Here is a 27,917-nt window from a genome sequence, read left to right on the forward strand (position 1 = left end):
GTGATAAAGATTTAGTGCCTCTGAGAATGTGTTAAATGGGTATTAGAATCATTGGATATGTTTAATTCCTGGCTCATGCTGTAGCCCATTAGGATGGAACACAGTTTCAGCCAATCGAAACTGGCCATCATTTCCACACAGGCTGACTGTATAGGTCATGTCATTGTATTATTTTGAGATTGTAATATGTTCTAGGCAGGGGTTCAAAACTAGGGTTGCAACCTGAATTTGAGTCATGATGGCCTTCTGATGGGAAAATATAATATTTCATGTAGATGTAGTAGTTATCTGTGATATTTATAGTGTGAAAGGAACTTGGTGAATGAAGAGTAGAATGTGTAAATATTTAGCATACTTAACATCCTGTTATAGAAGCTGTTCATTCAAGTAACTTACATGTGATGTCCTGTTAATACAATGTCCAGGTAATTGTATATGCAGTTTATGTAGAAATAAAAACTTAAATTGTTTTGAAGTCAAGGACAAAAAAGCTAACCATTAAATTATTAATCAAAAGTATCAACAGTACATGATGTTCCAGTGTACGTTCCAATTTCAGGTTTTGTGGGTCACTGTTGATGTTGCTACTACTCTTAGGTCTCTGCACCTTATAGACATGGGCAGTGTTCCCCATTTTCAGGCTCAAAAGTGGGTATGGTGAGTGTTCATGTATATATAGGTCTCAGTCCAACAGATCCACAGAGAGAGGGTAGAGGATGGTGCCCAGTTAAAATCAACAAGAGCAGGCCCCAGTTATTTTTGGTGCACTCAGTGGTCTTTAGTATCTTTCTGTCCACTGTCCCTACTGACCTGGATTAAGCACCAGCCCCTACTCATCCCCTCATGCATGTGTTGGCCAAATGTCTATATATAGACGAACACTTGCTCACTCTACTAACTTCTGCCCTACAAATGGACGCAGCCTCCAACACATGAAGCACTGCCCACAGTCACACGATATATATATTTTGTTTTGTAGACAGATGACCTCTGTGATTATATGCAGGAAATAACACTGAAAATTTGCATCATGTGCCAAAACAGACTGTACAAGTAAATAATGACTAGGGATTGTGAATGTATACAGCCTAACTTGGTTATTTGCATCAAATTACGTAGAGCCGATGATAAAGGTTGGAGATCCTCTTTCATTAAAGTCTCATAGTAACAGTGTATTCCTTGAAAGAAAATAATTATTAGAAAACCTTGATATTGTACTATTAAGCTTATAATTCTGAAATTGTACATAGAAATTTGTATATACTTTATCACAGTGTTAAATCAGTCTGTAAAATTATTGATACCATTGTTTAAATACAACTTTACAAAGTATATTTTATTGATTTATGTTATTTCTTTATAGCCAGTCCAACATTACCTGCAGCATCCATCATATTTTACTTTCTCATATACATAGTATGGGAAAGAACTGTGCCCAAGAAGAAATTTAATTTTGAGATTTTGATGGATTTATATTTTAATTAACCCTGAATATGAAAGAATGGTTTTTGGAATGCTGTCAATATGTACGTGCTTCACTGCTAAAACAGTTCTATTTTATTCATATACAGTATTTAAGAGTTTACCATCATAGGTCACTACTGAGTATGAACTTCTAGGTCCAAAGTATGAATCCCGACACAAAACTCTGACTTTCTCAAAAAGATTATGAGAATTTTATTACATTTCAGTAATTTATGGAAACCATCTCCCTTAATAAAACTGCACTGGTGATACAAAGGCAAATCGAAAAGTCTTTGCCCCTATTTTTTTTCAGCCTCAATAATACACATACAGGGAAATCAAAATACAAGCAGTGTTTTAAGTACCTTTGACTATTTTTCCACATAGTCACTGCCCCGGTTCAGGCATTTATCCCATCGCACCACTAGTTTGGAGATGCCGCTGTTGTAGAATTCGGCCGGTTGAGCACGGAACCACCACCGGACAGCGGTTTTTGCGTCGTCGTTGGAAATGAACCTCTGGCCTGCCAGGAACTTCTTCAGTGGAATGAGCTTGCCATTTCATATGGCAATGTTTACGATATCGTTCATGATTCCTTGGGGTATTGCAAGGTTTCATGTCGGTGGGTGCCTAAGCTGTTGGATGATCTGAACAAGGCCAAGAGAATGATGATGTCACTGCAACATTTGCAGCATTACTCTGAGGAGGGTGAAAGGTTCCTGGATCTCACTGTCATCCGAGATGAAATGTGGGTATTGCATTTCACTCCAGAATCAAAGCAGCAGAGCATGGTGTGGAAACATCCCGGTTCACGTGTCATGAAGAAATTCCACAGAATGCCATCCATCGGGAATTTGATGGTCACGGTCTTCTGGGATCACCGAGGACCACTCCTGCTTTTCATACCACGAGGTGCCACCATCAACGCGGACAGCTATTGTGGCACACTCACACGTCTGTGAGCTGCCATGAGGAAGAAGTGCCCGAGGTTTCTCGTGGACAATGTGGTTCTCCTCCATGACAACACCAGGCCTCATGTGACAAACAGGACCGCCACCCAACTGCAGTCATTTGGATGGGAGATTAGGGAGCATGCACCATATAGTCCAGACCTCACCCCCAGTGATTACATGCTCGATCCACTTAACTTCCTGGCAGGCCAGAGGTTCATTTCTGATGACGTGAAAACCACTGTCCAGCGGTGGTTTCACACTCAACCGGCCGAATTCTACAACAGCGGCATCTCCAAACTAGTGGTGCAATGGGACAAATGCCTGAACCAGGGTGGTGACTATGTGGAACAATAATCAAAGGTACTTAGAACACTGCCTGTATTTTGATTCCCCTGTATGTGTATTATTGTGGCTGAAAAAAAATAGGGGCAAAGACTTTTTGATTTGCCCTTGTATATTAAAGAAAAAAGTGGTATGGCCTCCTAGCAGCCAAAATATAAAATGTCAGTTCTCTTGAAAGCAAAATACTGCTTATATTTGTAACTGATCATTTTTCTGATATATTCATTTAAGATAGCAGAAGGCTGTGATACTTCAAGCACATGTGAGAACATGCAATGTCTGTCCACTGATTCTTTATGCTGTAATTGCCTCAGAAATAGAGTGAATGCATTATCAAGTCTTTCTCAGTTTTTGTCCATGTTACAGTTGCATTAAATATCCAGTGGGTGGCTGTCACAATTTTTGAATCACAAGCTCACATTACTCCTTTCACTTTATTCGCTTAGTGGGGGGTGGAGTCCAGCTGGGTCCACTCGGCACAGCGGCCACTGATTGACTCCTTTCACTTAATCAATTAAATAATATCATAGCTATATAAAATTTAGAGGTTTTCAAAGCAGTGAAGATACATACCGTCATCTTCTGTGTTGTAACATGTTGCAATATCTGCAGATGGATACCAACTAAGAATATAGACTCCTTTCTTATGCCATGTCATTTCACTCTTACAAGAATGTTTTCAGAAATATAAAGATGAATATTGTGGTGCAATAGGGTAGCCCTCCAAGAAGTGTGTCATGAAGTGTCAGAAACCTGTTCCATTTATTCTCATTGTATAACTTCCATGTGTTATGGAAATGTAATATTCTGGCTACATGTTTCATGATAAAAGAGGCTGGAAACCTATGAAACAGGGTGAGCGCAGAATGAAGTAAACAGATGTGATATTTGAGGTTCTTGTGACAGATTATGGTCTTCCTGGACATGATGGTGTGTAGTCTGATACAAACAGGTACTAAAAATTTGGAGGAGCCTGCTGATTCCATCTTCAGAATGGAGGAGAGGGATATGAAGGAAATGGGGGACAGCAGGTTTCTCCAAAATTTGGTACCCATCTATCAAAAACTGCATAGCATCACATCCAAGGAGATTATAATTTTCAGATTTCATATATGTGCTCAAAGCACTTAGTCCAGGGGCCCACAACACCACACACCTGGCAATGTGTGTGTGATAAAAATAACCATAAAGAATATTGAATAATGCAAGTTAAAGATACAGTCCCTATGCATAATTAAGCATCTTGCCATTAAGACATAAGGGGGAGGTGGAGGTATAGCTACATCACTCTTGACCTTGGCACTAGAGGGGGATTAGTGGTCAGCTTCATGCCCTGCCCACGCTACACCTGGAACCCACTGGACAGGAGGCTTAGTGGGCCTCAAAAGCTGGTCTGGACACTGTGAAGCAGAGAAAAATCTCTTGCCCCTGCTGGGAATCAAACCCCAGCTGTCCAACCTGTAGCCCACCATTATAACAACCAAGGTATCCTGGCGCCCACTTCTTCAATATATCTCACTTAAAATATGATATACATTTCATTTCAGCTAACTGAATTTATTAGAGAAAGCATATGTCAATGAATACAATTTATGCAATGAATTCATAAGGTATTGGAGCCAGCATTATAGGTTCTACTTTCCCACTGATGATATGGGCAGGTCGTGGCTGAGCAGGCTGAAACAGATAAAGAAAAAGCTCAATAAATTCTAGAAATATGTTTAACTACATTAGTATTAACCTTTTCCACGTTATGCTTTCATGTCCCAGACATAAGGACATGAGACTAATCCAATAAATCTGTTCTGCCATGTGTGAAGAGTTACTGCAAATGGTAATGCAACAGAAATTACATGTACATGGGGAAACATATTGTCACATGATAAGAGTGTCACTACAGATGGGTTTTGGATTGATCGGATTTACTGGACCCTAATACAGCATGTGGCTACACTTTACAGTTCACTATTACATTCACTAATGTCCACAGTCACATCTTCATTAGCCGTTGCTCAGCAGCAGCTTCCAACAGTGGATGTTCCCCTTCGAGTTCCCAAACTATCCCTGAGCTCAGCTACCAGCTTCTCGCAGCAGCACCTCACAATGACTGAACTGCAGACATCCTCTCACTAACTCACCAACCAACTCATTCCATTCCATTCCACTCCACTCCACTCGACTGACTAAACTCACTCCTCACTAACTAATCTGTTTTCAACATCTTGGTATGGACCGCACAAGTAACACCGTTCCTCTGTTGTTAGGGGCCATGACCTAGCATAGGTCTACATGCCACAATACAAAGAGAACGTTTCTGTTTATAAAAACAGAAGAAAAGAGACTAATACACCCTCAATTATAGAGAAATATCAGGCTTTACTTTACCTCCTTTCCCCCAAACCTACTACTCAACCACTGCTATGACAAAACTGCTAAAATTCACCCATGAAGACCAACACAAACATTTCATCCCCTTGGCTGATAAATCCCAATCACCTCCATTCCAAACCACTTGGCTGCCATAAAAATATTAGGAAGGAATTTCCTAACCATATGGTAATCAAAATCCAGCATCTATCTCCTAACCATGCAATCTCTAACCTTCCTTCATCACCTCATTACCACATGGATGCAAAAAATATATATCATCATCTGTTCTCATCACAACACGGCAGTCAAAATGCTTCCATCATCTCCTGTCCTAAACACATGCTCAGATGAAAGAAAATATCACACCTCTGGTGTTCATGACCACCTTGCCTTCAAAATCATTTAATCATCTGTTCCTCAGTCACTGATCACTCTCTGTTGGATAGCACCCATTCCTGTCAAATATATGGGCTTCCAAAACCACCCCCAAACACACCCAGAGTATGGCAATTGCAATGTCTGCCAAAACAAACCTTTCAACATTAAATGCAGTTTATTCCTGAAAACCAAAGTCATACCTAGACTTTCACTAACTACAGGTTTCCATATTCTCCCTAATACCTTCCCCAAGCCCTGTTGATGTTCATGTTAGCATCCAAGTTTTCCAACAGTGCAAACCCATATGAGATAGAATCTCTTCATATCAAATTTCTGCATTGTTTATTTACTTTCTGACCATCTCCCCAACTTTGCAAAAATTAGCCGGTGGTGTCTCATCGCCTTTAATGCTTGGTTGGTTGAATGTCACCTTCTGTTATATGACCAGTCTCACCATTTCTCTCTCCAGCAGAAAAATTCCAAATGTTTATAAATACTGCAGTGGGAACACTGTATTCTAAAAATCTTTAGATGTGGCAAAGCTTACTAGTCTAACCCCACTAATCATTGCTAGATCCCTGTAAACCATCATGCCCAATTTTCAGTTTATCTCTCTTTCTGCCTTTGCATGAGCTAAATGCTCATATTGTATTTAGGGAATTAATGAAATTTACACCTTTGTTTCTCATAAAAGCTGTTCTGTGTCTTATGACTTTCATCCTTGGAGTATACATGTATTCAAAGCATTACTACACCACTGACCAACATTCCCACCTACACAGGAAAATGATAACCACCTGCTGGTTCAGTGCTACCCTCGTCCCATGATACCTTCTGTCAATTATTTGATATATGCAGAGAAAATCAGTTGTACACAAACTACATTCCTAATCACTATCTTGAAGTAGCTATCAAAATGACAACAAAGTTTGTATTTTAAATATTGTGAAACTTAAATCTTAATAACATCTGGAGGAATTTGTAAGTAATGATGTCTCAAATACCTTTCGTTTCATTTCAACCTTGATTTTCTTTTCCATTGCTTCCTTTCGCAGACGCTCGTTTTCCTTCACTCGTTTTATGAAATCCTCTCGGCATTTGGAATGAGTCACATGTTCAATACGAACATTGATCCTGATAAAAAGAAATACTTGTATGCATAAACATTTTATAAAATGTTGTACCTATGACATACATGTTATGCACAACTACCACAGACCCGGACAGCTTCTATTTCAAATCATAACTGAAGGATTCTGTGGAAGAATGGCCATTCCATTTGTATAAACTTAACACAAACAAAAAATTGGATAATTTATGTAATTTTATGACCAACTTTAGACTTCTTTTGGTCTGAACCAGTGTATGGGATTTCTTTAAGAACTACATGCTTCATGCACCAATGTATGGTACTTTCAATGTCAACAAGATGGCCAGAAACCTTTAAAATGGGACACACAGGAGGATCCTGACATTTCTTATGATGGTATCTTGGGGGGAGGGCGGGGGGGTTCATTTGGGTCATCCTATGCAATGTAATGGGTAACTGAACTATAAATATGGAATCTGACAAGGGGGGGGGGAACAATGTGCTTATACAAGTTTTGAACAAATTTTAATGTTTGAAAATAACGCTGTTAACTAGTGTATGTGAAAAGTACTAACATCACATTTTCATCACGCACTTGGACAAATGCATATGAAATTACACATCTCATTACTCTCAGCAAAGAAAATACTGGTGTCAAGATCACAAAAACTATTACTATGGCCCCCTTGAGGCAAAATCACCATATTACCAGCAGCGATCTAATTTAGATAGGAGATCAAAGTCTCCAGTCTTCATATGCACAGAAAGCACTCCATTTAAAACGAATAAATGATGCAAAGGCCTCAGGATCAATCTGAATGCAGCAATGAACGACCTGGACAAAAGTCTAGGCACATATAGTATCTTGCATTACATACCGCTTAGGGATTATCTTCCCTCGAAGGCGTTTATTTACAATGATTCCCAAAGCATGAGGTGTCACATTGAAGACACGCCCTGTCTTTCCATGGTAGAACTTGTATGGCATGCCCTTTTGAACAGCACCATTGCCCTGTAATTATTTTGAAATACCTTTTTGTATTTTTATCATTACCTAAATTAACATTTCCTTAAAACAGTTTACTGGATTCATCAGCAAAGAGTGTATATGAAAAACTTTGCTAATAGAAAATGCAATGGAACATTCAAAGGAATCTGTCTTCATCTTCAGGAAGCATAGAAGCAGCAGGTTCCTCCAAAACCATAGTAACCATTTACCAAACAACATGGTAACATATGCCAGACAATCAGTCTTACATCCACTTTTCTGAGAACCTTGTATATCATATTTAGAGTACCAATTGTGAAAAAATAGTGAAGTTCTGGAAGACAAGGATCAAAAACAAACAATGATATATTAAAAATAACACAAATCTAACCTACCTACTTCCAAAACTGTCAGTTTGCAATTATCGGCCATTGAATTCTGATTTGGAAGCTAGAAAATTTGATATTATCATCATTATTATTACTTACTTACTTAGATTTATGTTAATTAAATTATTATTATTATTTGTTTGTTTACTTGTCTGCATTATTGTCTTTATGTTGTGATTGTCCATAATGTCATTACTTGTATTTACACTGTACTCTGTCTGTAACTGGCCTTGCAGCTGTTGACTCAGCACATAAATAATAAAGAATTGAAATGAATTATTATTAGTGGGGAGAGACCAAGTCCACTTGGTACTGTGGCCACTACTGGCCTACTGTACCAGCCCCAAAGACAGATGATGATGTGGAGCAACTGATGGAATGAAGACTGGCAGGGGAAACCGAAGTACTCAGAGAAAACCTGCCCCAGTGTCACTTTGTCCATCACAAATCCCACATAACCAGACCCCAGATTGAACCCAGGACGCCACAGTTGGAAGCCAGTGACTAACTGCTTGAGTTATGGTGCAGCCTAAAACTGATCTTAATATGAACAAAAGAAACAATTTAATCCACTAATATTACACCTTCTGACATTCATTCATCAGTAATCTGTCAGACAACAGGTCCACAGTCTCTTCCAAAACAGTTCCTCCACTTAATGCGAACAGTAATATATTACGATGTTACAATTTTGTAACAGGAGCAGCCTTCTGAACACACAATGGTGTACATTTGGGTCTTCTAAACGGCATGGAATTTCTTGACTTGCTAGGAGACTATCAGTTTCTTTCGAGACTGTGTTCCATACAGTTAATTATGTTATACATCCTATGACGTTCTGTACCACAACCTGAATGCTGATATGATAAACCGGCATGACTACTAAGTCACTGTGAAGGCCGACGTTCATAACTACATTCAGAACACTATGAATATTGCACTGCAAATTATACAATACTGTATTTTCACTGACCTTAATGTCGACAATATCACCAACTTTGTACACTTTCATATACGTAGACAGCGGAATCGTTCCATGTTTACGGAATTTGCGAGAAAACAAATCCCTTGTACCTCTCCTATAACCTTTTGAGTTCGTCATTTTGAATGAACCTGGAACATTTCACACACTACTCATAAACCGTGATTGTTTCATAATTTTTGTTATTCATAATTTAAAATGTAACAAAATGCAAAAATTATGCTATCACACGTGCTGTTTCTTTCTGGTACGATAACTACGTTTAGTTTACTAACCATACTTGTTGCCTATACAAAATGTTAAATTTCAGTACGATATGACATGATATAACTGTTCTATGACGTGAAAATTTGCAGTCTATATTCTTTAAATTATATTAATAAATAAATGTAAAAATTGTTATACATACTCTTCCTTCACATACACAATGCACCGGAAGCTCAAGAGAACCACGGATTGATAGTACAGAGATGAAACTCACCGCTAATATTAGTCAACAATTATCCTCAATCACTGGACCCAGTGATTGAGGCTAGCTCTTTCTAACGGACCCAACAGAGTAGGTTTTTCCTTCACCTGAGGACGGAAACAGATCCAGTTTCCGAAACGTCGTGTTTTTATTAGTTATCTTAAAAACCAGGACGATGGATAAAGTCCAAAACCCCAATATATCACACTGTTGCATTTGTTCCGTTCTAGAAATAAACCCTTACCAGAAGGCAGTACGTGGTCTAGACGAAAGCAGCATGGGTCAATATGCTACAGAGGGCCGGATGGACATTGCCTAGGCCATCTTTTTACATACATGCATTTTTTTAAATTTAAAAATGACATAATGGGTCATAAAACGTGTTTTCATGATCCTTCGGAATCGATTGTGGCCGTCGTAAGTGATCCGTGGTTACTACCGTGGCGCTACCCTGGTGCAGAATTTTGTGAAACGTGGTTACGGGTGAGTTGGAACCGAAACAAGGGAACGCTGGTGGCCGAAAGAAGAGGTTTTGGAGCTAACGCACGTATGTCACTGTGAATTTGTTTGATCGTGTTTGGTGTTGATGCAGGTATAGCAAGGAATATTTCGGCCAGAAGTGTAGGGCACGGTTATTTTTTTGTCGGAGTGCGATTGACGACAGGAGTACAACTGTCATAAATACTTTCAGAGTTGACTTTGGGTTGTTGATATTAGGTATGGAGGAGTAGGTGATTTGAACAAAAAAAGTAATACATTTCCTTCTCTGATTTCAGAAATGACTCGTTGGAGGCATGTATGCTGTTCGACGTTGTTGTTGCTAATAATTAGCATAGCGCTTGCAATTCCTAAACCAGATGACAAGGAAAAGAAAGATCGGGTGCTAGACAACGTAAGATAAAAATGCAACTTCTAGTTCAGTCTTCCCAACATGTACATATACTGTTCATTTTATAATTGAATATTTTAATTGTACCTTTAAGGTGTTGTTATATGTGGGAAAGGTATAAATTCTATGGAAAGTTTGTTTTCATTAATCAGGTTTCAGAGTTTAATTGTGTTGACCTAAATATTGATTTTATGTTATGCTTTTACAAACTTTCTTTGTATGATTGTAATGATAAGGTTCTGTAGAAGTTATATAGTAATGACTATTCACTATAATAATTATTACAAAAATTTTAACTCAAGTTATTAAAGATGCCAAAGATGCGTTACACCAAACATAACAGGATATGATGGTGATGTAAAAATAATCTGGAAAGTTTTAAAAGACAGAAGAGGTAAACATTCCAGTGTAAAAGAAACCCTATCAGTAAGGGTAATATTGTACACTATCCTAAACTTAGAGCCAACTCTTTCATTTCTTCATTGTCAAAAGACAGCACTATAATGGCAACAAAATACTGCAAGGAAGATGCAGTGATATACATTACTAAAGCAATTCCTAGAATCTACTGGATATGAATATTGTGCCTATAACAGTAAAATCAATTAAAAATGTAATTAATTCAAATTAAAGAATGTGGTTGTATTGTATTGTATTTATTAAATGTTTCCTACAAGGCCAAAGCCATTGGATACAGAACCTGTCACACCACAAGCTTACTAAATCAGCATGTAGTCAACAGAGCAATTCATATAAATCCACAACAGTAAATCGAGCATATGAAACCCCTACACATCACTGCAACTACATAACCTACCATGTGTATATAAGATACAATACAAAATTGGAACATATACATGACAATAGATCAAATAATTGGTCATAGCTAAACAAGAAATAATCCCAAATTAAAATATTAATCTAGAGTGTAATAGGATTTAGTATGTAAAGAAGCACTTAAAGGTGTTCTAAATTGCTTAATATTATGGACCAACTCTTTTATATTTAAAGGAAGATGATTAAGAAGTTTAATACCAAAATAATAAGGTCCTCTCTGATAAGTTGTCAAATTTGTCTGAGGGTAATAAAGATCAAAATTATGCCTAGTATTAAGGCCATGAATTTGTGATGTCGTGTGATATAAACCCATATTATTCGCTACAGACATCAATAAAGAAAATATATATTGGGACTGCAATGGCAAAATTCCCCAATCCCTAAATGCATAATGTTATATTTTAGCATCCTGTTAAACTGATTCATGTCCATGGTTTATGCTGACCGTCTTAACAGTGTATACACTTTTTCACCTACACTTCCACACTACATGTTTCAGCACTAATGTGCCATCCTCAGGTGTCTTTATGCACGTTAAACTGTTGTACTGCATGCCATGATGTCTTCATTCTAAAACGACTAAAATCTGTATTCGTCATATAGGACGAATTCTAAATAATAAAACTCAGGTTTCTTCCTATGTCGCACTCAAACATGCAAATTATGCCAATCCTCTTTTATGTGAGCATTCTTCCTACATATATTTGTGTATCGTGTTCTGTGTTGTGTTTTGCTCCTGTTACTGCATGCGTTGTACTGCTGTACATCCAGCAGTACAACGCATGCAGTAACAGGAGCAAAACACAACACAGAACACGATACACAAATATATGTAGGAAGAATGCTCACATAAAAGAGGATTGGCGTAATTCGCGTGTTTGAGTGCGACGTAGGAAGAATCCTGAAAAGTTTTATTATTTAGAATTCATCGTCCTATATGACGAATACAGATTTTAGTCGTTTTAGAATGAAGACATCATGGCATGCAGTACAACAGTTTAACGTGCATAAAGACACCTGAGGATGGCACATTAGTGCTGAAACATGTAGTGTGGAAGTGAGGAATAAGGTGAAAAAGTGTATACACTGTAAGATGTCAGCATAAACCATGGGCCCTAAATGCATGATGTAATATGAACAGTTCTGGTGACTATGATGATACTATTCCAAAATCATATTCAGTTGCTTTCTTTGTTGAACTAACTAACTTAATCGAGCTAGGCACTTCTTGGGAAGCCGCCAATTGTGCAGCTTCTCAAGAACTTCCCAGCATTTTATGGAACCTGAAGTTTCATTACAATGTTCACAAGAGCTCTCCATTGGTCCCTATCCTGAGCCAATTTGATCGAGTTCATACCACTCCATCCAGTCTGTCTTGAGATCCATTTCAGTATTTCCCACCCACGTAGGTCTTGGTCTCCCTAGTGGTCTCTTTCCTTCTGGCTTTTCCACCAATATCCTATATTCATTCCTCTTCGCCCCATTCGTGCTACATTCGTGCCCATCTCATCCTCCCTGATTTGATCATTCTAATTATACTTGACAAAGAGTACAAGATATGAAGCTCTTCATTATGCAGTTTTCTCCAGTCACCCATCACTTTATCTCTCTTTGGTCGTAGTATTGTCAAACACCCTTGGTCTATGTTCCTCCCTTATGTCAGAGACCAAGTTTCACACCCATACAGAACCACAGGCAAAGTTATAGTTTTGTGTATTATAATTTTTATGTTTTAGACAGCAGACGAGAAGGCAAAAAGGTTCTGGACTGAACGGTAAGAAGCATTACCCAAATTCAGTCTCCTCTTAATTTCCTCGTGAATCAGGTTTTGATTTGTGATAGCTGTTCCCAGATATCTGAACTGTGTCACATCTTCAAAACATCTGTTACCTATCTTTGTGTCATGATTTTGCTCTCCATTTTGGTGATGAGACAGCAACATATACTTAGTTCTCTCTATGTTTACTTCTAGACTAAGCTCCTTTTTAGCATCATTTAAATTTTCTGTGATTTTCTTTATGGTATCTATGTTATTACCCAGCAGATTCACATCATCAGCATAGACCAACAGCAAATGAGTTTGATTTAATTTCAGTCTCACTTGATTTTCCTAGACCTCTCTAATGACATATTCTGAAGCAAGGTTGAAAAGCAGTGGTGATAAAGCTTCATCATGTTTTAGACCATTCTCGATAGGAAAATTATCAGACAAATGTTTACCTACACTGACTTTACTATACATTTCGTTCAAACACGTTTTAATCAGCCTAACTAGTTTCATAGGTATACGAAACTGTATCAGAATATTGTACAATGCTTCCTTCCTAATTGAATCATAGGCTTTCTTGAAGTCTACGAATAGCTGACATACTGTCTCATTGTACTCCCATTTTTTTCTCCAGTATCTGACAAATGCAAAATATCTGATCAGTAGTTGATCTCTTATGTTGAAACCAACACTGATGATCCCGAATAATTTCATCTACGTATGGACTTAACTTTGAAAGTATATTGGATAAAATTGTGTATGAAATTGATAGCAGCCATATCCCATGATAATTACTACAGTCAGTTTTATCACCCTTCTTGTGAACTGTTGCAATAATAGATTCCTTAAACTGATGAGACAGTTTTTCCTTATTCCAAATATAATTAATTAGGTTATAGCATCTCAGAACGTAATATTTCACCTCCTGTTTGAATAAGATCTGCTGGAATTCGATCACTACCTGGTGATTTATACCTTTTCAACTCTGCAGTAGCAATTTCAACCTCAAAAGAACTAGGAACAGGTACTAACGGCTCAGTTATATGTATTTCTATCTGCCTAACATCACTGACCCTATGTGCATTCAGTAACTGAGAATAGTTCTTCCACCTATTCAAAATGTTGTGGGAATCTGCAAGCAGATCACCATTCTCATCTTTCATTAAGTTACTTCTAGGTTGGTAATCCCTCTTAAATTCATTTATTCCACTATAAAGATATCTAAAATGTTCCTGTTCTTACTGTTTGTTACAAGCTTGTTGATTTTGTCTCTCAAATATTTCCTCTTTTTATTCCTGAAATGCCTGATGGCTTCATGTCATATTCTTTGGATTATCCCCATGTTTTTCATTTTGATCCTTTAACCACTTCAGTTTGGCTTCTTTCCTTTGGTCTCATAATTTTAAACATCCCTTTTCGAACCATGGCTTATGTTTCTGAAATTCGTAATAACCTGGACTGTCTTTGGTCGGAATTTTGATGTTCTCTCTTATAGTTTCACAAGCTTTAATAATATCCACATCATTGTCTAAGTTTTCCAAAGCTGTGAACCTACTTGAGATTTCATTCCTTGTTGAACAACGAGTAAGATTTCTAGTTACTCAAGGTGAATATGATTTGAATTTCAGGAACTGAGTGATCAGGAGCATTATCAGAATGCACAGCACAATGCACAGTATGATCATGAAGCATTTTTGGGGGAAGAAGCTAAAACATTTGATCAGTTGACACCAGAAGAAAGCAGAAGAAGACTTGGGTAAACATATTTTTAATTTTGAATCCTTTTATTTATTTACATGGGTATTCATTCATATTATTGCATATATCTGTAGTTTAAGTTGAACTTTTGTAAATAGTGGAGCAGGAGTTGTGAAACTTTTCCAGTTTACAACTGAGTAAGTTGGTACTGCAGCACTTTTGTCATGAATTCAGTGGCTACCAAATCTGAAACCCAGCCAGAACTGGCTGTCCTGTTGGTAGGTTTGTGTTGTGTTCCTGGTATTCTCCTCACGAATGCAAGATCATACCTTGAAATAGATGACCAATTCCACAGCAATCTCTGTTTATCACCTGCAATCAAAATCAGCTGGAGGGGTTGAGCTCTACCAGTGTTTAACACTTAAAAGTATTAGAAGTGTTTGCATAATGAATGTTGAGCAGGACAGATGGTGTTTTGCATTCCCCAGAGTTACTGTTTGGGTTGAGAGAAATTCATTCATGGTCTTGACTCGCATGCTGTAGCCTTATCTCACTCTTCAGTGGAAGTTTCTTCCATTTCCTTATGGCACTAGACAGTTGTCATTCCCTTCGCTTTCAAGTTTGTCCTCTTTCCATTAGGGCCGTGGTGTGCTGTCTCTCATGTTTCTGGATTTATTTATATCTTTCCACTTGTCTGAACGTCTGATTTCTACGTCTTGCTGCAGGTATTGAATGTTTCCATTTCAGAGCTTGAAAAGAGTGTGTGTTCAGATATTATGGGTTTATTTATTGTCCAAACAAGTATTCATATTTTTATTGGTTCCAGAAATCCACATTTTGCAATACAGCCTCCAGATATAGAACAAGTCAAATTATTTGTATAAAAGTCAACAATACTATAATATTTAACTACATACACAAATTGTGTACATTGTAGGATTGTGTGATCAGTGTTGGTGTGTGTTGTGTATATGTGCACATTTTTATATCACAGTGACAAGCCTGTAATATGAATATGGATGGAAGTTTATTAGAAACCTTGTGTAAATGATGGCTATATAGAGTTTCCAGTAATTTCAAAGGAGATATTACAGAAGCAGAAAATATAATAATTTTAGTGTCTGTACTGAATAGTTACTGTATATGGAAAAAAAGCTGACGAGAAAGTAGACTGAATTTAAGGGCAATTTCAAAGTGATTCAGTGATACATGAATCTTTATTACCATGATTATCAAAGAGCACAAAGAATAGGTGTGGAACAGGTAGTCGATCTAGCTCAGTGACTGAAACAGTGCATTTCTAGGTTGAAATGAATCCCCACCAAAGCACTTACGGTATAGAAATGTTGGTCTGTACGATTGATGCAGGGGAATCAGAAGGAACAGATGAATGTAGTGGGGTTTGAATCCTTTCCTGGCTTGGTGGGAGGGGGCATGCATTGTATTGCTGCCAGTAGGAGTAAGGTGTTCAACCCCAGGCTAAACTGAACTTTGTAATGTAAAGAATAAACTCTTATAATACTTTCTTAGTTATAGTCCTGGGGGTGGGTAAATTTATTCAGTCCATGCCCCACGTGTATCCCCCTGTCATTTCTCAGCAAAGACATTCCCGTGGCAATGAATTGTTGGAGGCGTTTTCTTTGCAGTCCATGTTAAAATATACTTACCTGTCCTTTTCACAAAGTGCCTTTCTTGTATCTGTGTCCACTCTTCCCTTACTTTCCTCTAATTTGGTTTCCCAAATGAGCGTCTGTTTCCCACCTTTACTTTTAAGGTTGTTATAGGAATCTTGTCATCCACGTGCAGCACGTGTCCACATTACTTAGACCTTAAGTTATAATTGCTTTTAAGAATAGAATGTACTGGTTCCATTAATTTTGAATCTTATTATACCAAAATTGAACACATTTTTGTATATGCTTTGGTTAGCTTTGAGAAATTTGTGTTCAGATATTCAGAAAGGCATTCACAGTTAATGCTAACATAGATGACACTTCTTTCATACTACACTGTTTACTTTTAAGAATTATTATTTGCTGAGTAATTATACCAAGGTATATTTCTGTCGTATATATTTTCAGGTTGATAGTTGATAAAATTGATAAGGATGCAGATGGTTTCGTTTCAAGAGAGGAGCTGAAAGACTGGATTCAATACACACAAAAACGGTACATTACTGATGATGTTGAGCGACAGTGGAAGGCACACAATCCAGAAAACAAAGATAAACTTTCATGGGAAGAATATAAGAAAATGGTTTATGGGTTCATGGATGGTAAGAAAACAGTAATATCTGATGATAAAACCTTTCCAGGAAATCGAGTATGGCAGTTTGATGTAGATGTCCGATGTTCTGGAGAATGTGCCTGTCTCCAACATCAGGAATTGATGCTGTACTTGAGGAGATCTTGCACTTTTTTTTGTGAAAGAAGTAGATGTAGTAAAGTAATTGATGTTGAAGTGCTTGAAGACCCTTACAGTTTGTTTTAATATTGAAAGTCATCATTGTCATTTCCAGGATTAGCCCTGTTGAAACCTGTACAAAATTTCTTTTAAGTTTATAAAGAGAAATTATTAGATGGAAGCGAACTACATGTGTTTTAGGATGTATCATTGCATTTTATGATAGCATATTATGTTTTATAAACTGACATATTATCAGAATGTGTTTCTTAATTTTTAATTATAGATAATTAAACCTATTTTGGTCAGATACATTCCCTGCAACTATGCCTTTCAACATTTTGCTGTATAGGGAATTGGAAGTTTTTGTTTTTACAAGATGTGTTCAATTCCTGACAGGGGTATTCATCCTTCCTTTTTTCTACCACTTCCAGAAGACCTTTGAGGCCTACCTATCATTTTAATGCTGTTGGGACTTATTCTCCTCATTCCCTGTTGCATTCATATCATGATGTTTAATAACAAAGATCATTTTAGATAGACTTGAAAGGATTCTGACGATGGTGTATTATCCAGTTTTTACATTCGATTTTAACTGAATTCATGGAATATAACCTATACTTCTGTTTCTTTACATTGTTGACAAGTGCATGCTTGGCACAAATTTTCTGTCGTGTTTTTTACTGTGATTTTATCCTTTCCTCCCACTGATGGAACCGGTTGTCGGTTGTTCATAGGTTGTTTTTCTACATACAGGGGTTTGTCCAGTGATTGAGACTAGCTCTTTCTAAGGGGCCCAACTGAGTAGGTTTATCCTTCCCTATCCACCTGAAGACGGAGACAGATCCAGTCTCCGAAACGTCTTGGTTTTTTGTCTTTCACATACCAGATGATGGGTGAGGTCCAAAATAAACCAAAAGAAGTAAAGATCATTTTACCTTTACACAGTGCTATATAGTCAGCGCTGTTAAATGGACTGTCTGTCAGGGCTGTTTGAATGGCCACATGTGGGCCATGAAAGTATCCTTCTATTCCAAAATCTTGTTAACACTTCCCTCCTCTTTATAAAAGGCAGCAGATCTTTTTGAAAAACTTCATGAAAAATGCTTACTAAATATTCTATGTAATATTTTAATTGATTTCAAACAACACATAGTAAACATATGGTATCAGTATGGCACCATGATTGATACAGTGTAGCAATTCTTTGGTAGCTGATATGTAACAACTGCCAATCTGACATTTAATTTGAATACATGGTTTCAAACATTATGGGTCTAATTGCTATTCACGTACTTAATTGTGACCAATACAGGCAAAGTACCCACACTGATGTAATGGAGAAAATATATATTTTTATAATGCAGTCTTTCGATAGGTGCTTAAGGTATAATATGCCCTTGGAATGGTTTAAAGTTGGACAGTCCTGCAATTGTAATACACTATATAAATAAATTTATAGGTTTAGTCTTTATCATCTGTGTATCGCATAATTGTGTTTCATATTAGCTTATTCAGTAGGCCTCGTCTCTCATTTACTGTATAAATCCTGTTGCTGCCAAGTTTAAATCTGGATGTTAGCATCATATTACCAGGAGATTCAAGTCTGGATGATTAGTGTTAATTCCAGTAATAAGTATTTTGAGTGAGCTTGTAGATGTGTTTCAGGTCTAAATCTCTAGTGCATGAGCTCAAGAAAAATCTTGCGAGTCTTTAGAACTTCACTTCTTTTGCCCTAAATTATGTAGTGACTGAGGCAGATCTCTTGCTGTTGCCTCCTCAGCCAACTTGGCATTCATACTATAGATTTATCAAAGTATATTGCTGCAAATGGTTCTGTTGGAATGCAGAATAGGTCCCAAGCATTCTGTATGTATTTCCTGTATGTATTGTTAGACAAGTCTTTTTTGTATATTTATTATTGCTCATGTTTAATATCTCTTGTGTTTATTAGTTTCAGCCTTGTCAATGACTTGTTCCTATATTTATAGTGGCATTCCATGGTCTACACTGGGAACAGCATTTCTGTTGTGGTTCAGCCAAAGGTCTAGCAACATTTTGGGAGTAATTTCTTCGGACATTAGGCATTGAATTTCTTTGTGTGAAGGAATCCTATAAGAACTCATTCTCTCAACATTTTGCTTCCAGTTTTTGTTATAAATTATATACTGTTTTGGCCCAAAGTTGTAATATTATGGAAAATATTTGACTGATTCAGATATGGATCCAAGTGAAATGGAGAAAGAAGAAGAAGGGTTTTCTTACCAGAATATGCTGCGTCGTGATAGGCGGCGATGGAGTGTGGCTGATCAAGATGGAGATGATGCTCTAACAAAGGAAGAGTTTTTAGGATATCTTCATCCAGAGGAAACTGGCCATATGAGGGATATAGTAGTTTTAGAAACCATGGAGGATATAGACAAAGATAAGGATGGACGAATCTCACTGAGTGAATATATTGGAGACATGTATCGAGGTACAGAAGATGAACATGAGCCTGACTGGGTGAAAAATGAGAGAGAACAATTTTCTCAGTATAGAGATAAAGATGGAGATGGGTTTATGGATAAAGAAGAGGTATGTGTATAGGAGTTTAACAGCAGTAGAAAGGTATACAGTAAGTCCTTAACATTTTCCCAGTTAATGTTTCATTCTTACATTGATAATGTTTTCATACCAAGGTTCCGCACAACATTCCTCATCCACCATTCACATGCTTCATCTTTGGCCATTGGTGACTACAATATGTCATGCTAAATGTTAAGTAAACGTTATTGTCATTTATAATTGCATGTATTTATGACCAAAAATATACCAGTATTTACAGTCCTGAAGAATGGTTGAGGAACACAACCTAATTCTTATATCGTAAGTTTCTTATGGTAATAATGGAACCACTTACAATGATTTCACATAATGTTATGGTTTGCAAGAACATATCCACAAAGTTAAATGAGGATGTACTATCCTCAAATTTGGAGTGCACAGATTCTACAAATGAGTTGTTTGCAATCCTGCAACTCTAGTGGTTCTCGATCTTGTATTGAAGATACAAATCTATTGTTGACAGCTAACTAGCAGTATAGATCCTGCACTGCATAGAATTATTAAGTCCTTTATTAACAAAGGTAACGAAGAGTGTATTTATACAGTATGCAGTGTAATGGTTGGCAACTCCAGCATGAATAATCCTATCAATAGAATCACTGTGTCTCTTTCTTCTTGTGGTGAAAAAGAACATTGCATCTTAATTAATTTTATTTAAATGCAGTGATTTGTGAAAACTTTTTATTTAAAAAAAACTGTGGTATTAAAAGTAATATATTGTAACGTGTTTACGTTACAGATCCCACTTCTGACACCAGTGTAACGTGTTCACGTTACTGAATACGCCGTAGAGATCGTTAACTGGTTTATTGAACAATCTACAAATAACGGCTACAATTAATGATCACAATATTACGGGTTTCCACACTTTACAAACCCTAGAACACAATCTCTTAACACAATCTTCACTTGTCTTCACGTACTGATTACGCGGGAGCTATACAAGTCTCCCTGAAATACACACTCTGAGTATAACCGTACTACAGCAATCACTATGTCTGGAAAGCACACAACAAGTCTTCCGCTCGCTGACTTCTTAGTTATCGCACACTCGCAGGCTGCTATGTTTCAACTGAACATCACACTGCTNAACAAATTTGCCTAGAAATAAGGATGATAATAAACAATTTTAATATTGCATAATTTTATGTATAGTGATGTAAGACTGTAAATTTAACACATGTTTTTTTATCTATTATAATGATTATAAGCTGTACATATATATTTATAATTATATTGTACTATATTAACTATGTGACTGGTTCTATATCTACGTATATGGATTTATGGAATATACAATAAATGAATGAATGAATGAATGAGTGAAAGTGCTTTGTGGAAAGGTATTATATATTGTGAATACTTTGAAAATATTGGTCTAGTTGAGGCAATTCTTGATCCAATTATCAAAATTCCTCCAAATTCTTGATCTCATCTCACACTAAAAGTTAATCTTTTACATGCCTAGAAAATATTTGTGAAAGAGATTTGGCTATATAAGTTTTGTTAAATGTTTGTCTTGTTTACAGGTTAAGAACTGGATCATTCCACCAGATTTTGACCATTCTGAAGCAGAAGCGCGACATCTTATCTATGAATCAGACGTAGATGCTGATCAGAAATTGACCAAGGAAGAAATACTTGGCAAATATGATTTATTTGTAGGGTCACAAGCTACTGACTTCGGAGAAGCCTTAGCACGACATGATGAGTTCTAATCAGCCTCTCATTTTACACAAAGGATTATTTTAGAGTACATAACAAATTCATGAAATGTGTATATGTAGATATGGGAATTTCCATTTCTTTCATATGTCAAATTTAAAGTACGTAATTCTCCAAATAATCTAAATGGAGCATTGGATAGAGTCTGCCTTTGGAAGGACACAGACTTAATCTTTTCTGTGTCTTTTACAGATTGTTCTACAAGATAGTATTTCTGCTTTGTGTTACGTGAAATACATTGTATGCATATGATGCCGCATGTTATTTCTGGATTGCTCTGTTGGCAGTCATCAAGTTATGTTTGAAATGACACTGGATGGCAGGAAAGTGGCTGAATTTAAACAAAAATAAATTAATAATAGTACTGTAATATTCCAACATTAGAAGGATTAATTTAATGAGCATTTTATACCAGATTATATTTTTACATTAATCTTTTACTGATTAGTTATCACAGAATAGAATCTCACTGAAGTCTCATCATAGCTGTATGATCTATTGAATCTTATATGACCATTGGGCATTTATACATAGTAATGCCTGCTATTTTGGAGCCTTCATTTCTCAAATGGCTAGACATAATAGTTTTTAATTTAGGTAAACCAGTACCTTGTAATTCTGGCCTTCCACATCATGGGCTTAATCAGTTCTCACACTCAGGTAGAATTCATAGAATACAAAGTTGTGCTTATTGAAGTTTTGTTGTGATACTTCCATTTCTGCAAATTAATTCAATAGTATCACAGTCTTGCAAACAGTGATTCTAAATGGCTTCTCCAGTTAGTGTAATGTCTTTGAAAACATATGCAGAACTTGAGGAAACGTCACCCTTTGAACTTACCATAACTGAATGATGTTAGATCTCAATTTGGAACGGTATACTAATGTAAACAAAAAAATTTCTATGAAATTATGAAAAGAATGAAACATACCTGGTTAGTACGTTTTGTGCTGTCATACTGGTTGCATGAGAAGCACTACGTAATCATTAACTACTGTTTACAGTTTCTTTGCTGTAATGAAGACCAGACATTATTAACTTTTGCAGAAATTCTTACTTATGCTTCAGATTGTTGTCTTGTGTGTTATGATTCCATTTGATTTTGTAGGTGGTCACCAAGTTTTCAGGGGAACCCGGTGCCTCCACACTACTGTCCCAAAGACAGGGACAGCAGGTACCTTGTAAATGCTCGTAAAAATGTACAAAATTAAATAGTGTTATAACTCAGAAGAACATAATCTTAATTTCACTGCCATAAAAACCCCAAATCTTGAATGAAGTCTAAATGCAAGTGGCTGTATGTGTTTACTGCTAAAACTAATGTGTCTTTGAGGTGATGTTCGTATGTATTTTATATCCGTATTCTTTTGAATGAGTACTGCATTTGTGCCATACATTGATCATACTAATATTTTTTGTTCTCCTTTTATGTGGCTATTGAATAATTTATTGTGTTTTAAGGAATGGTGCAGGATATGTTCCTGAAATGTAATCTGAAATACCACCGCGTACCATAGCAATGTCATCACTGCTGTTACTATGAGTATATATAGTCCTGTACATACTAGTATCACACTGCAGATCACTGTCAGAATGAACTCCTTAAGACCTTGAGAATCTGATCAATTTAAACTTCATTTTCCTGTAATGATAGTTGCATGAATCTAATATTTTTACTGTTTGGGTTGTAATATAAATGACTCAGCTTTTCAGTAGAAAAAGGGTTGACTTTTATGCAGATAGTATGGCTTGCATTGCAATCCACATAGTTACTTAAGTATGATTTCTGTGTGAGAATAGACAATAATAATTCCTGTGAAATCCATGAAATTTTGCCACCTTGCCAAGTCAGTTACCTCTATAATTGGTTCCTTTTTTGGATCCATTATGTTATGATAATTCTGTTTAGATAAAGGATAGCTCCATCATCATAGTGACAGGCTGCGGGCTGGATGACCATGTAATCATTGTTCAATTCCCAGCAGGGGTAAGAAATTTTTCTCTTCTCCACATTTTCCAGACTGGCTCTGGGGCCCATCTACCTCATATCCAGAGGATACATGGGGCTCTCCCTTGGAGTAATGTCATTTACATTCTTGTATTTCATCCTATGCTTCTGTACATACTATATCCTATCTATGTAGGTCACACAGACAGATGAGCAATTTTTTTTTGTACTGGTCTGTATAAATTAAAATTTCTCCATCCATGTGTCCCTTTGTGTATACCTTGTAAGAATCCTCTCTGCTATTTTTTGGCAGCTGATAGCTGACAATCCACAAAATGGTGCATTTTTTATTTTTTATCATAGGTCTGCTGTATTTTTCACATTTAATTGATCATTAAAATTCAGATATGGAAATATTTCTTTCACATTCGCTTCATTCCCTTAATTTTATATTAAGTGCATGGATTGTCTAGTCAAAAATAAAATACAGCTTTTTGAGAAACATTAACATGGCTGCAAAAGTAACACAAGGCAATGGTTATGTAGTTTCTATAGAAACAAAAGTAGGAAATTTTAACATTAATTTCTGTAAGTTTGCCATAGACAGGTTTCATAAAAAATGCATACACTTCACAAGCCCAGAGACAATATATAAACATTACAGGCTGAAATTCAGTTTTGACTAAATTTCACCAGTGGATTTATGGGGAGGAGGTATCTAATTCATTATAATGTGAGGACATGAGTAGAAGATATGTTACTACTGGCAAGTTTGAAGATACTGACAAAATTAATCATTTGGTGCAGTATTTCACACATTTTGTAGTGGTTGTGGTTAATGGGCCACATATTAGAATTTAAATTGATTTTTTGTAGTTGAAAGCAACAACTAACACCACTTGTTTTGATATCTGAAGTCTGTGTAATACTTGGCATTGCAAAACAGTGATTGCATGGCCACAGTTCTAGGTCTCATTTCAGTTTAATGACTGAAGAATGGCAGTGGGGGGTAGAGGGGGTGCTGTGACATACTGAAGCCAGTAAAATAATTCTTAAATGTCTGTGCAACATGCCTTTGTTTCAAACATTTGTAGAGCCTGAAGAATGAGGAACTTCCAGTCTTCATTTGTGATATTGTTAGTGGTATTTCTTGACATTTCATCTTAAATAAATGAGTAATCTGCTATTTAAAACAAATGTTAATCCAACTCTCTCTGCTTTTAGAATCTGGAAGTTTAACACACAAAAGTCTGCAGTTCACACAACTATCCTTATGCCTACATGTAAAAACAAACATGTTTCTTCAGCACTCACCCTTGTGGCTGCATTTCACAGGAGTTTCCAAATATTTGGTGTCTTGATTATCCTAACAAATTTATAATGATGTCGTGGTACTCGTTTTTAAGACTGAGTTGACCTCAGGGCTATAGTGTGGCTGGAAGGATTAGGTAAATTGAAAAATCTGGTGACCTCATCAGGAATCAAATCCAAGACCTTTCGGCTTGTAACATAATGCCTCAACCAACTATGCTACTATGTGGCCCCACTATGCTAGAAACCATAAGTTAGTGGGTTTGATTCTCACTGTCATTTGTGGGCCTTGATGTCTCACAACGTTATGGGCCTTCATGGCCTGTTACAGGGATAGCTTTACCCTTTTTTCCTTCATGAAATGGGTTGGTATTGTGTAAGAGAAATCATATTCCTGATATGAATGAGTACATAGTTTAGCATAGTTCAAGTTTAAATTATTTTATTCATATCATTTGCATAAAAGCATATAGTTCAGAACCCAGTGACAATAATGACAGTAACTCAACAGGGATGCTGGATAATGGATTGCATAAATTATATTTAATCTCTCAAATAGCAGGTTAGAAGAGAATGTTATGCTCATATTCTTTTTATAAGCCTGTGCTTAGTTTCATACAAAAAAAGGCTACTTAATGTTCTTGTAGTATGGCAGCAGATAATATATTTCTAATGATATTTATTCTAAGGATGAGAGTTGAAAAGAATGAGGTTGTATGTAAAATTGCAAAGAAGAAGACAATGGAATTTAGACTATATAGTGTTGCTTACATATATATAATTGAAAACATCTTTAGAGGTATCTTAACATGTACTGAAAGTGAGTGTGTCTCACAGTAACACAGAATCTCCAGACTCTTAACAAAAAATTTGTCATTGGTGCCTTCTTAAAAGTTTCATTTACATTGTTGTGTAACATGGTTAGATTACTGATAATTAATGATATGAACAAAATCCGAGTATAAATTAATATTCATTTAACAAAATGCAAAAAGAAAAGGATTTTGTAAAGTGTGATGCCCCTAAAATGATGCTGTCTCAGGCGTCTGCATGGTTCACCTGTGTTGTGCCAGCCCTGGTTGTAGTAGTGCTTCCACGTGTTTTGAAACATTCACTTTTACCCCATTTGTTTCTTTTTCTTTCGATTACAGTGTATGATTTGTTAAGAAAAGGGAATATGTGAACGTTAACCAAGTTAAAGTTAACTTTTGAAGGGATGATAAATACACAGCTAAGAACAAAGCAAATTTTGTTAATTATCTGGAATTACATGATTATATCTTGATTATGCAACAACACTGAAGAGAATTAATCTCTAGTTAATAACAGGTGAATAAGAGAAATCAGTGTTGCCATTTATTTCCAGTTTGTTTTTGGTCAAGATCCTAGACATAAGATTGCCATAAAATTAAACTTTTTATTTTCACCTTGGCTTAATCACCATATATATAAACTTGACAGAGAAAAAATATTCTATTAGTCTTGCTCTTTGCAATTATGTGCTGAAATAAAGATTTTTTATCAGAATATTTCTTCCAAAGGTCCAGTTGCAACGAGCAATTTTTATGTTTTTTATATTGAAATCAATATGATTGTTTATATTAGCAGTATTTCAGTATTTTTACTTTAACTTAAGGAGACAGCTTAAGATGTGATCCACTTCATAAGAACTACTTATGATATTGTTATGTGCTAGTGACTTAGACACAGGTTTTAGGACTGTTAATGAATTTACTGATACTACAGATAATTACAACACTCACTGTTTTACACGATATACAAATAACTACAGCACACTTCCAAGTTTTTGCAGTCTGTTGTGTCTTCATGTATGCTTTGCTTGCTAGTGGCTTCTGATAATAAGGATTCCCTGCACTGCTTGTGCTCAGCAGTTCTTGTCCTTGCTGATTGATGACTGCTAAGCCCTGACAGTGGTCCTGAGTGGAGAGCAGAGCAATAATCTGATGATGGTCTTCACCAGCACAGTCAGTCATGGTTCCAGATCCTGTGAGGCTTGTGCCCATATTTTTTACAGCTTTGGGAGTCTTGTAAGTACTCCCAGAACTGTCCTCTCAATCAGTTGCTCTTGGTTCTGTGCCCTTTGGGGTCCATGAACATATATAACTTTGGGACAGGCCACATAGAAACTGCCTCTAGCAGTTCATCTATCATTGTATGTATATTCATTGCCCTAGGAATGTGTTTACTAAGTCACTGCCAAGCACTTCTCTGTTTCTGCTTGTTGCAGCTTTCAGGCATCATGTCACAATATATTTATTGCCATTCATAAAAGTATTTGTAACAGTCCACTGCCACTGGCCCGTGGGCAATGAGAGTACCAGCTTAGCAGATTTCAAATTTCTAGTTTATTTCTACAGATTTCCTGCCTCTAGCATATATTAACAGCGGAGAAATCAATCACAGAGCATACATGATACTGCACTTTATGCAGGTCTTACAAACATAACTAAATTGATGGAGTAAGTTGTGGTACAGAAACAGAATGCCATTTATGTCAAAGACATTTCTATCAAATAGTATGTATGTTTTGAATCCCAATATGCTTCAGTTGTTTATGTGCCAAAGTTAACTACTGGCATTCTAATGATTTATGAGTAACAAGGTCATGAAGTATGAAGTAATTCGAAGAGTGTCATGTCTTTCATTTGAAATAGCTGTAATGTATGGATTTCTAATATCTGGAAATGTCCAATGTATTTTTGTTGTTAACATTTTATTTGCGAATACATGTATTTGTGTGAATGTGTAAAGTATATAGTCACAATTTTATAATACTTTTTAATACTATTCAGATATTTGTTATTAATTTAACGTTATTACAAATTGGTATTAAAACTAGGAATGTATAACTCTCAAATTTGAAGCACAAACCTTTTCTGAAATGTTCCATCCTTACAAAGGATCCTTATCAGAAATCCTAATGGATAGTGCTCTGTTTCATATGAGAAGCAAGGGCATGAAAGGTTTTAATGATTTTCTAATATATTTTCCAAGATATCCTGTATGTTCCATAACATAGTACAAATTTCTTTTCACAGCAACATGATCTGTAATATTTCTGTCTTCAGTCATTTATAATCAGGTATAAGTCATTACTGTTCCAACACTCAACAGATTTCTTGGAATTTCTTGAAGCTTATGTCTGTATTTGTCAAAAATGCCCTTGAAATTCTAACTATCTTGACATGACATGAATCAGATGTTCAGGAAATGTAGTATAGGTCTGAGTTGCATAAAACAAATCTAGATTCATGTCATCCTATTTTGTAATAACTTTGAATCAC

General features: G+C 36.3%; 3 protein-coding genes across 3 annotated transcripts; 2 read left to right on the forward strand and 1 right to left on the reverse strand.

The window, feature by feature from the left end:
* The first annotated feature begins 417 nt into the window (after positions 1-417).
* On the forward strand, positions 418-2,426 carry LOC111870514. Its single transcript, XM_023862868.1, has 3 exons — positions 418-425; positions 641-657; positions 1,915-2,426. Exons 1-3 carry the CDS (start codon positions 418-420, stop codon positions 2,424-2,426), a joined length of 537 nt encoding a protein of 178 aa, XP_023718636.1.
* Positions 2,427-4,291: 1,865 nt separating this feature from the next.
* LOC111870508 (60S ribosomal protein L21) lies at positions 4,292-9,473 on the reverse strand. The gene is made up of 5 exons (XM_023862856.2): positions 9,366-9,473; positions 8,948-9,087; positions 7,476-7,609; positions 6,512-6,641; positions 4,292-4,436 (listed from the first exon to the last, which is right to left on the reverse strand). Exons 2-5 carry the CDS (start codon positions 9,074-9,076, stop codon positions 4,350-4,352), a joined length of 480 nt encoding a protein of 159 aa, XP_023718624.1. The 5' UTR covers positions 9,077-9,087; positions 9,366-9,473; the 3' UTR covers positions 4,292-4,349.
* Positions 9,474-9,940: 467 nt separating this feature from the next.
* Positions 9,941-27,405, forward strand: LOC111870507 (calumenin). The gene is made up of 6 exons (XM_023862854.2): positions 9,941-10,017; positions 10,202-10,317; positions 14,548-14,675; positions 16,699-16,892; positions 19,239-19,597; positions 21,157-27,405. Exons 2-6 carry the CDS (start codon positions 10,204-10,206, stop codon positions 21,343-21,345), a joined length of 984 nt encoding a protein of 327 aa, XP_023718622.1. The 5' UTR covers positions 9,941-10,017; positions 10,202-10,203; the 3' UTR covers positions 21,346-27,405.
* The last annotated feature ends 512 nt before the right edge of the window (positions 27,406-27,917 follow it).

Source organism: Cryptotermes secundus, unplaced genomic scaffold, assembly GCF_002891405.2.
Source record: "Cryptotermes secundus unplaced genomic scaffold, Csec_1.0 scaffold117, whole genome shotgun sequence".
In the NCBI taxonomy this organism is placed as follows: Eukaryota; Metazoa; Arthropoda; class Insecta; order Blattodea; family Kalotermitidae; genus Cryptotermes; species Cryptotermes secundus.

Bases quoted from the DNA above. Each gene is read 5' to 3' on its own strand.
- LOC111870508 (XM_023862856.2), bottom strand. From the start codon at position 9,076: ATGACGAACTCAAAAGGTTATAGGAGAGGTACAAGGGATTTGTTTTCT. The intron at 6,642-7,475 runs GTATGTAATGCA...TCTTTTTATCAG, and splicing joins GGGAAGATAATCCCTAAGCG to GATCAATGTTCGTATTGAAC. The intron at 4,437-6,511 runs GTATTTGAGACA...TATCTGTTTCAG, and splicing joins AGGTTGAAATGAAACGAAAG to CCTGCTCAGCCACGACCTGC.
- LOC111870507 (XM_023862854.2), top strand. From the start codon at position 10,204: ATGACTCGTTGGAGGCATGTATGCTGTTCGACGTTGTTGTTGCTAATA. The intron at 14,676-16,698 runs GTAAACATATTT...ATATATTTTCAG, and splicing joins GAAAGCAGAAGAAGACTTGG to GTTGATAGTTGATAAAATTG. The intron at 19,598-21,156 runs GTATGTGTATAG...TCTTGTTTACAG, and splicing joins GGTTTATGGATAAAGAAGAG to GTTAAGAACTGGATCATTCC.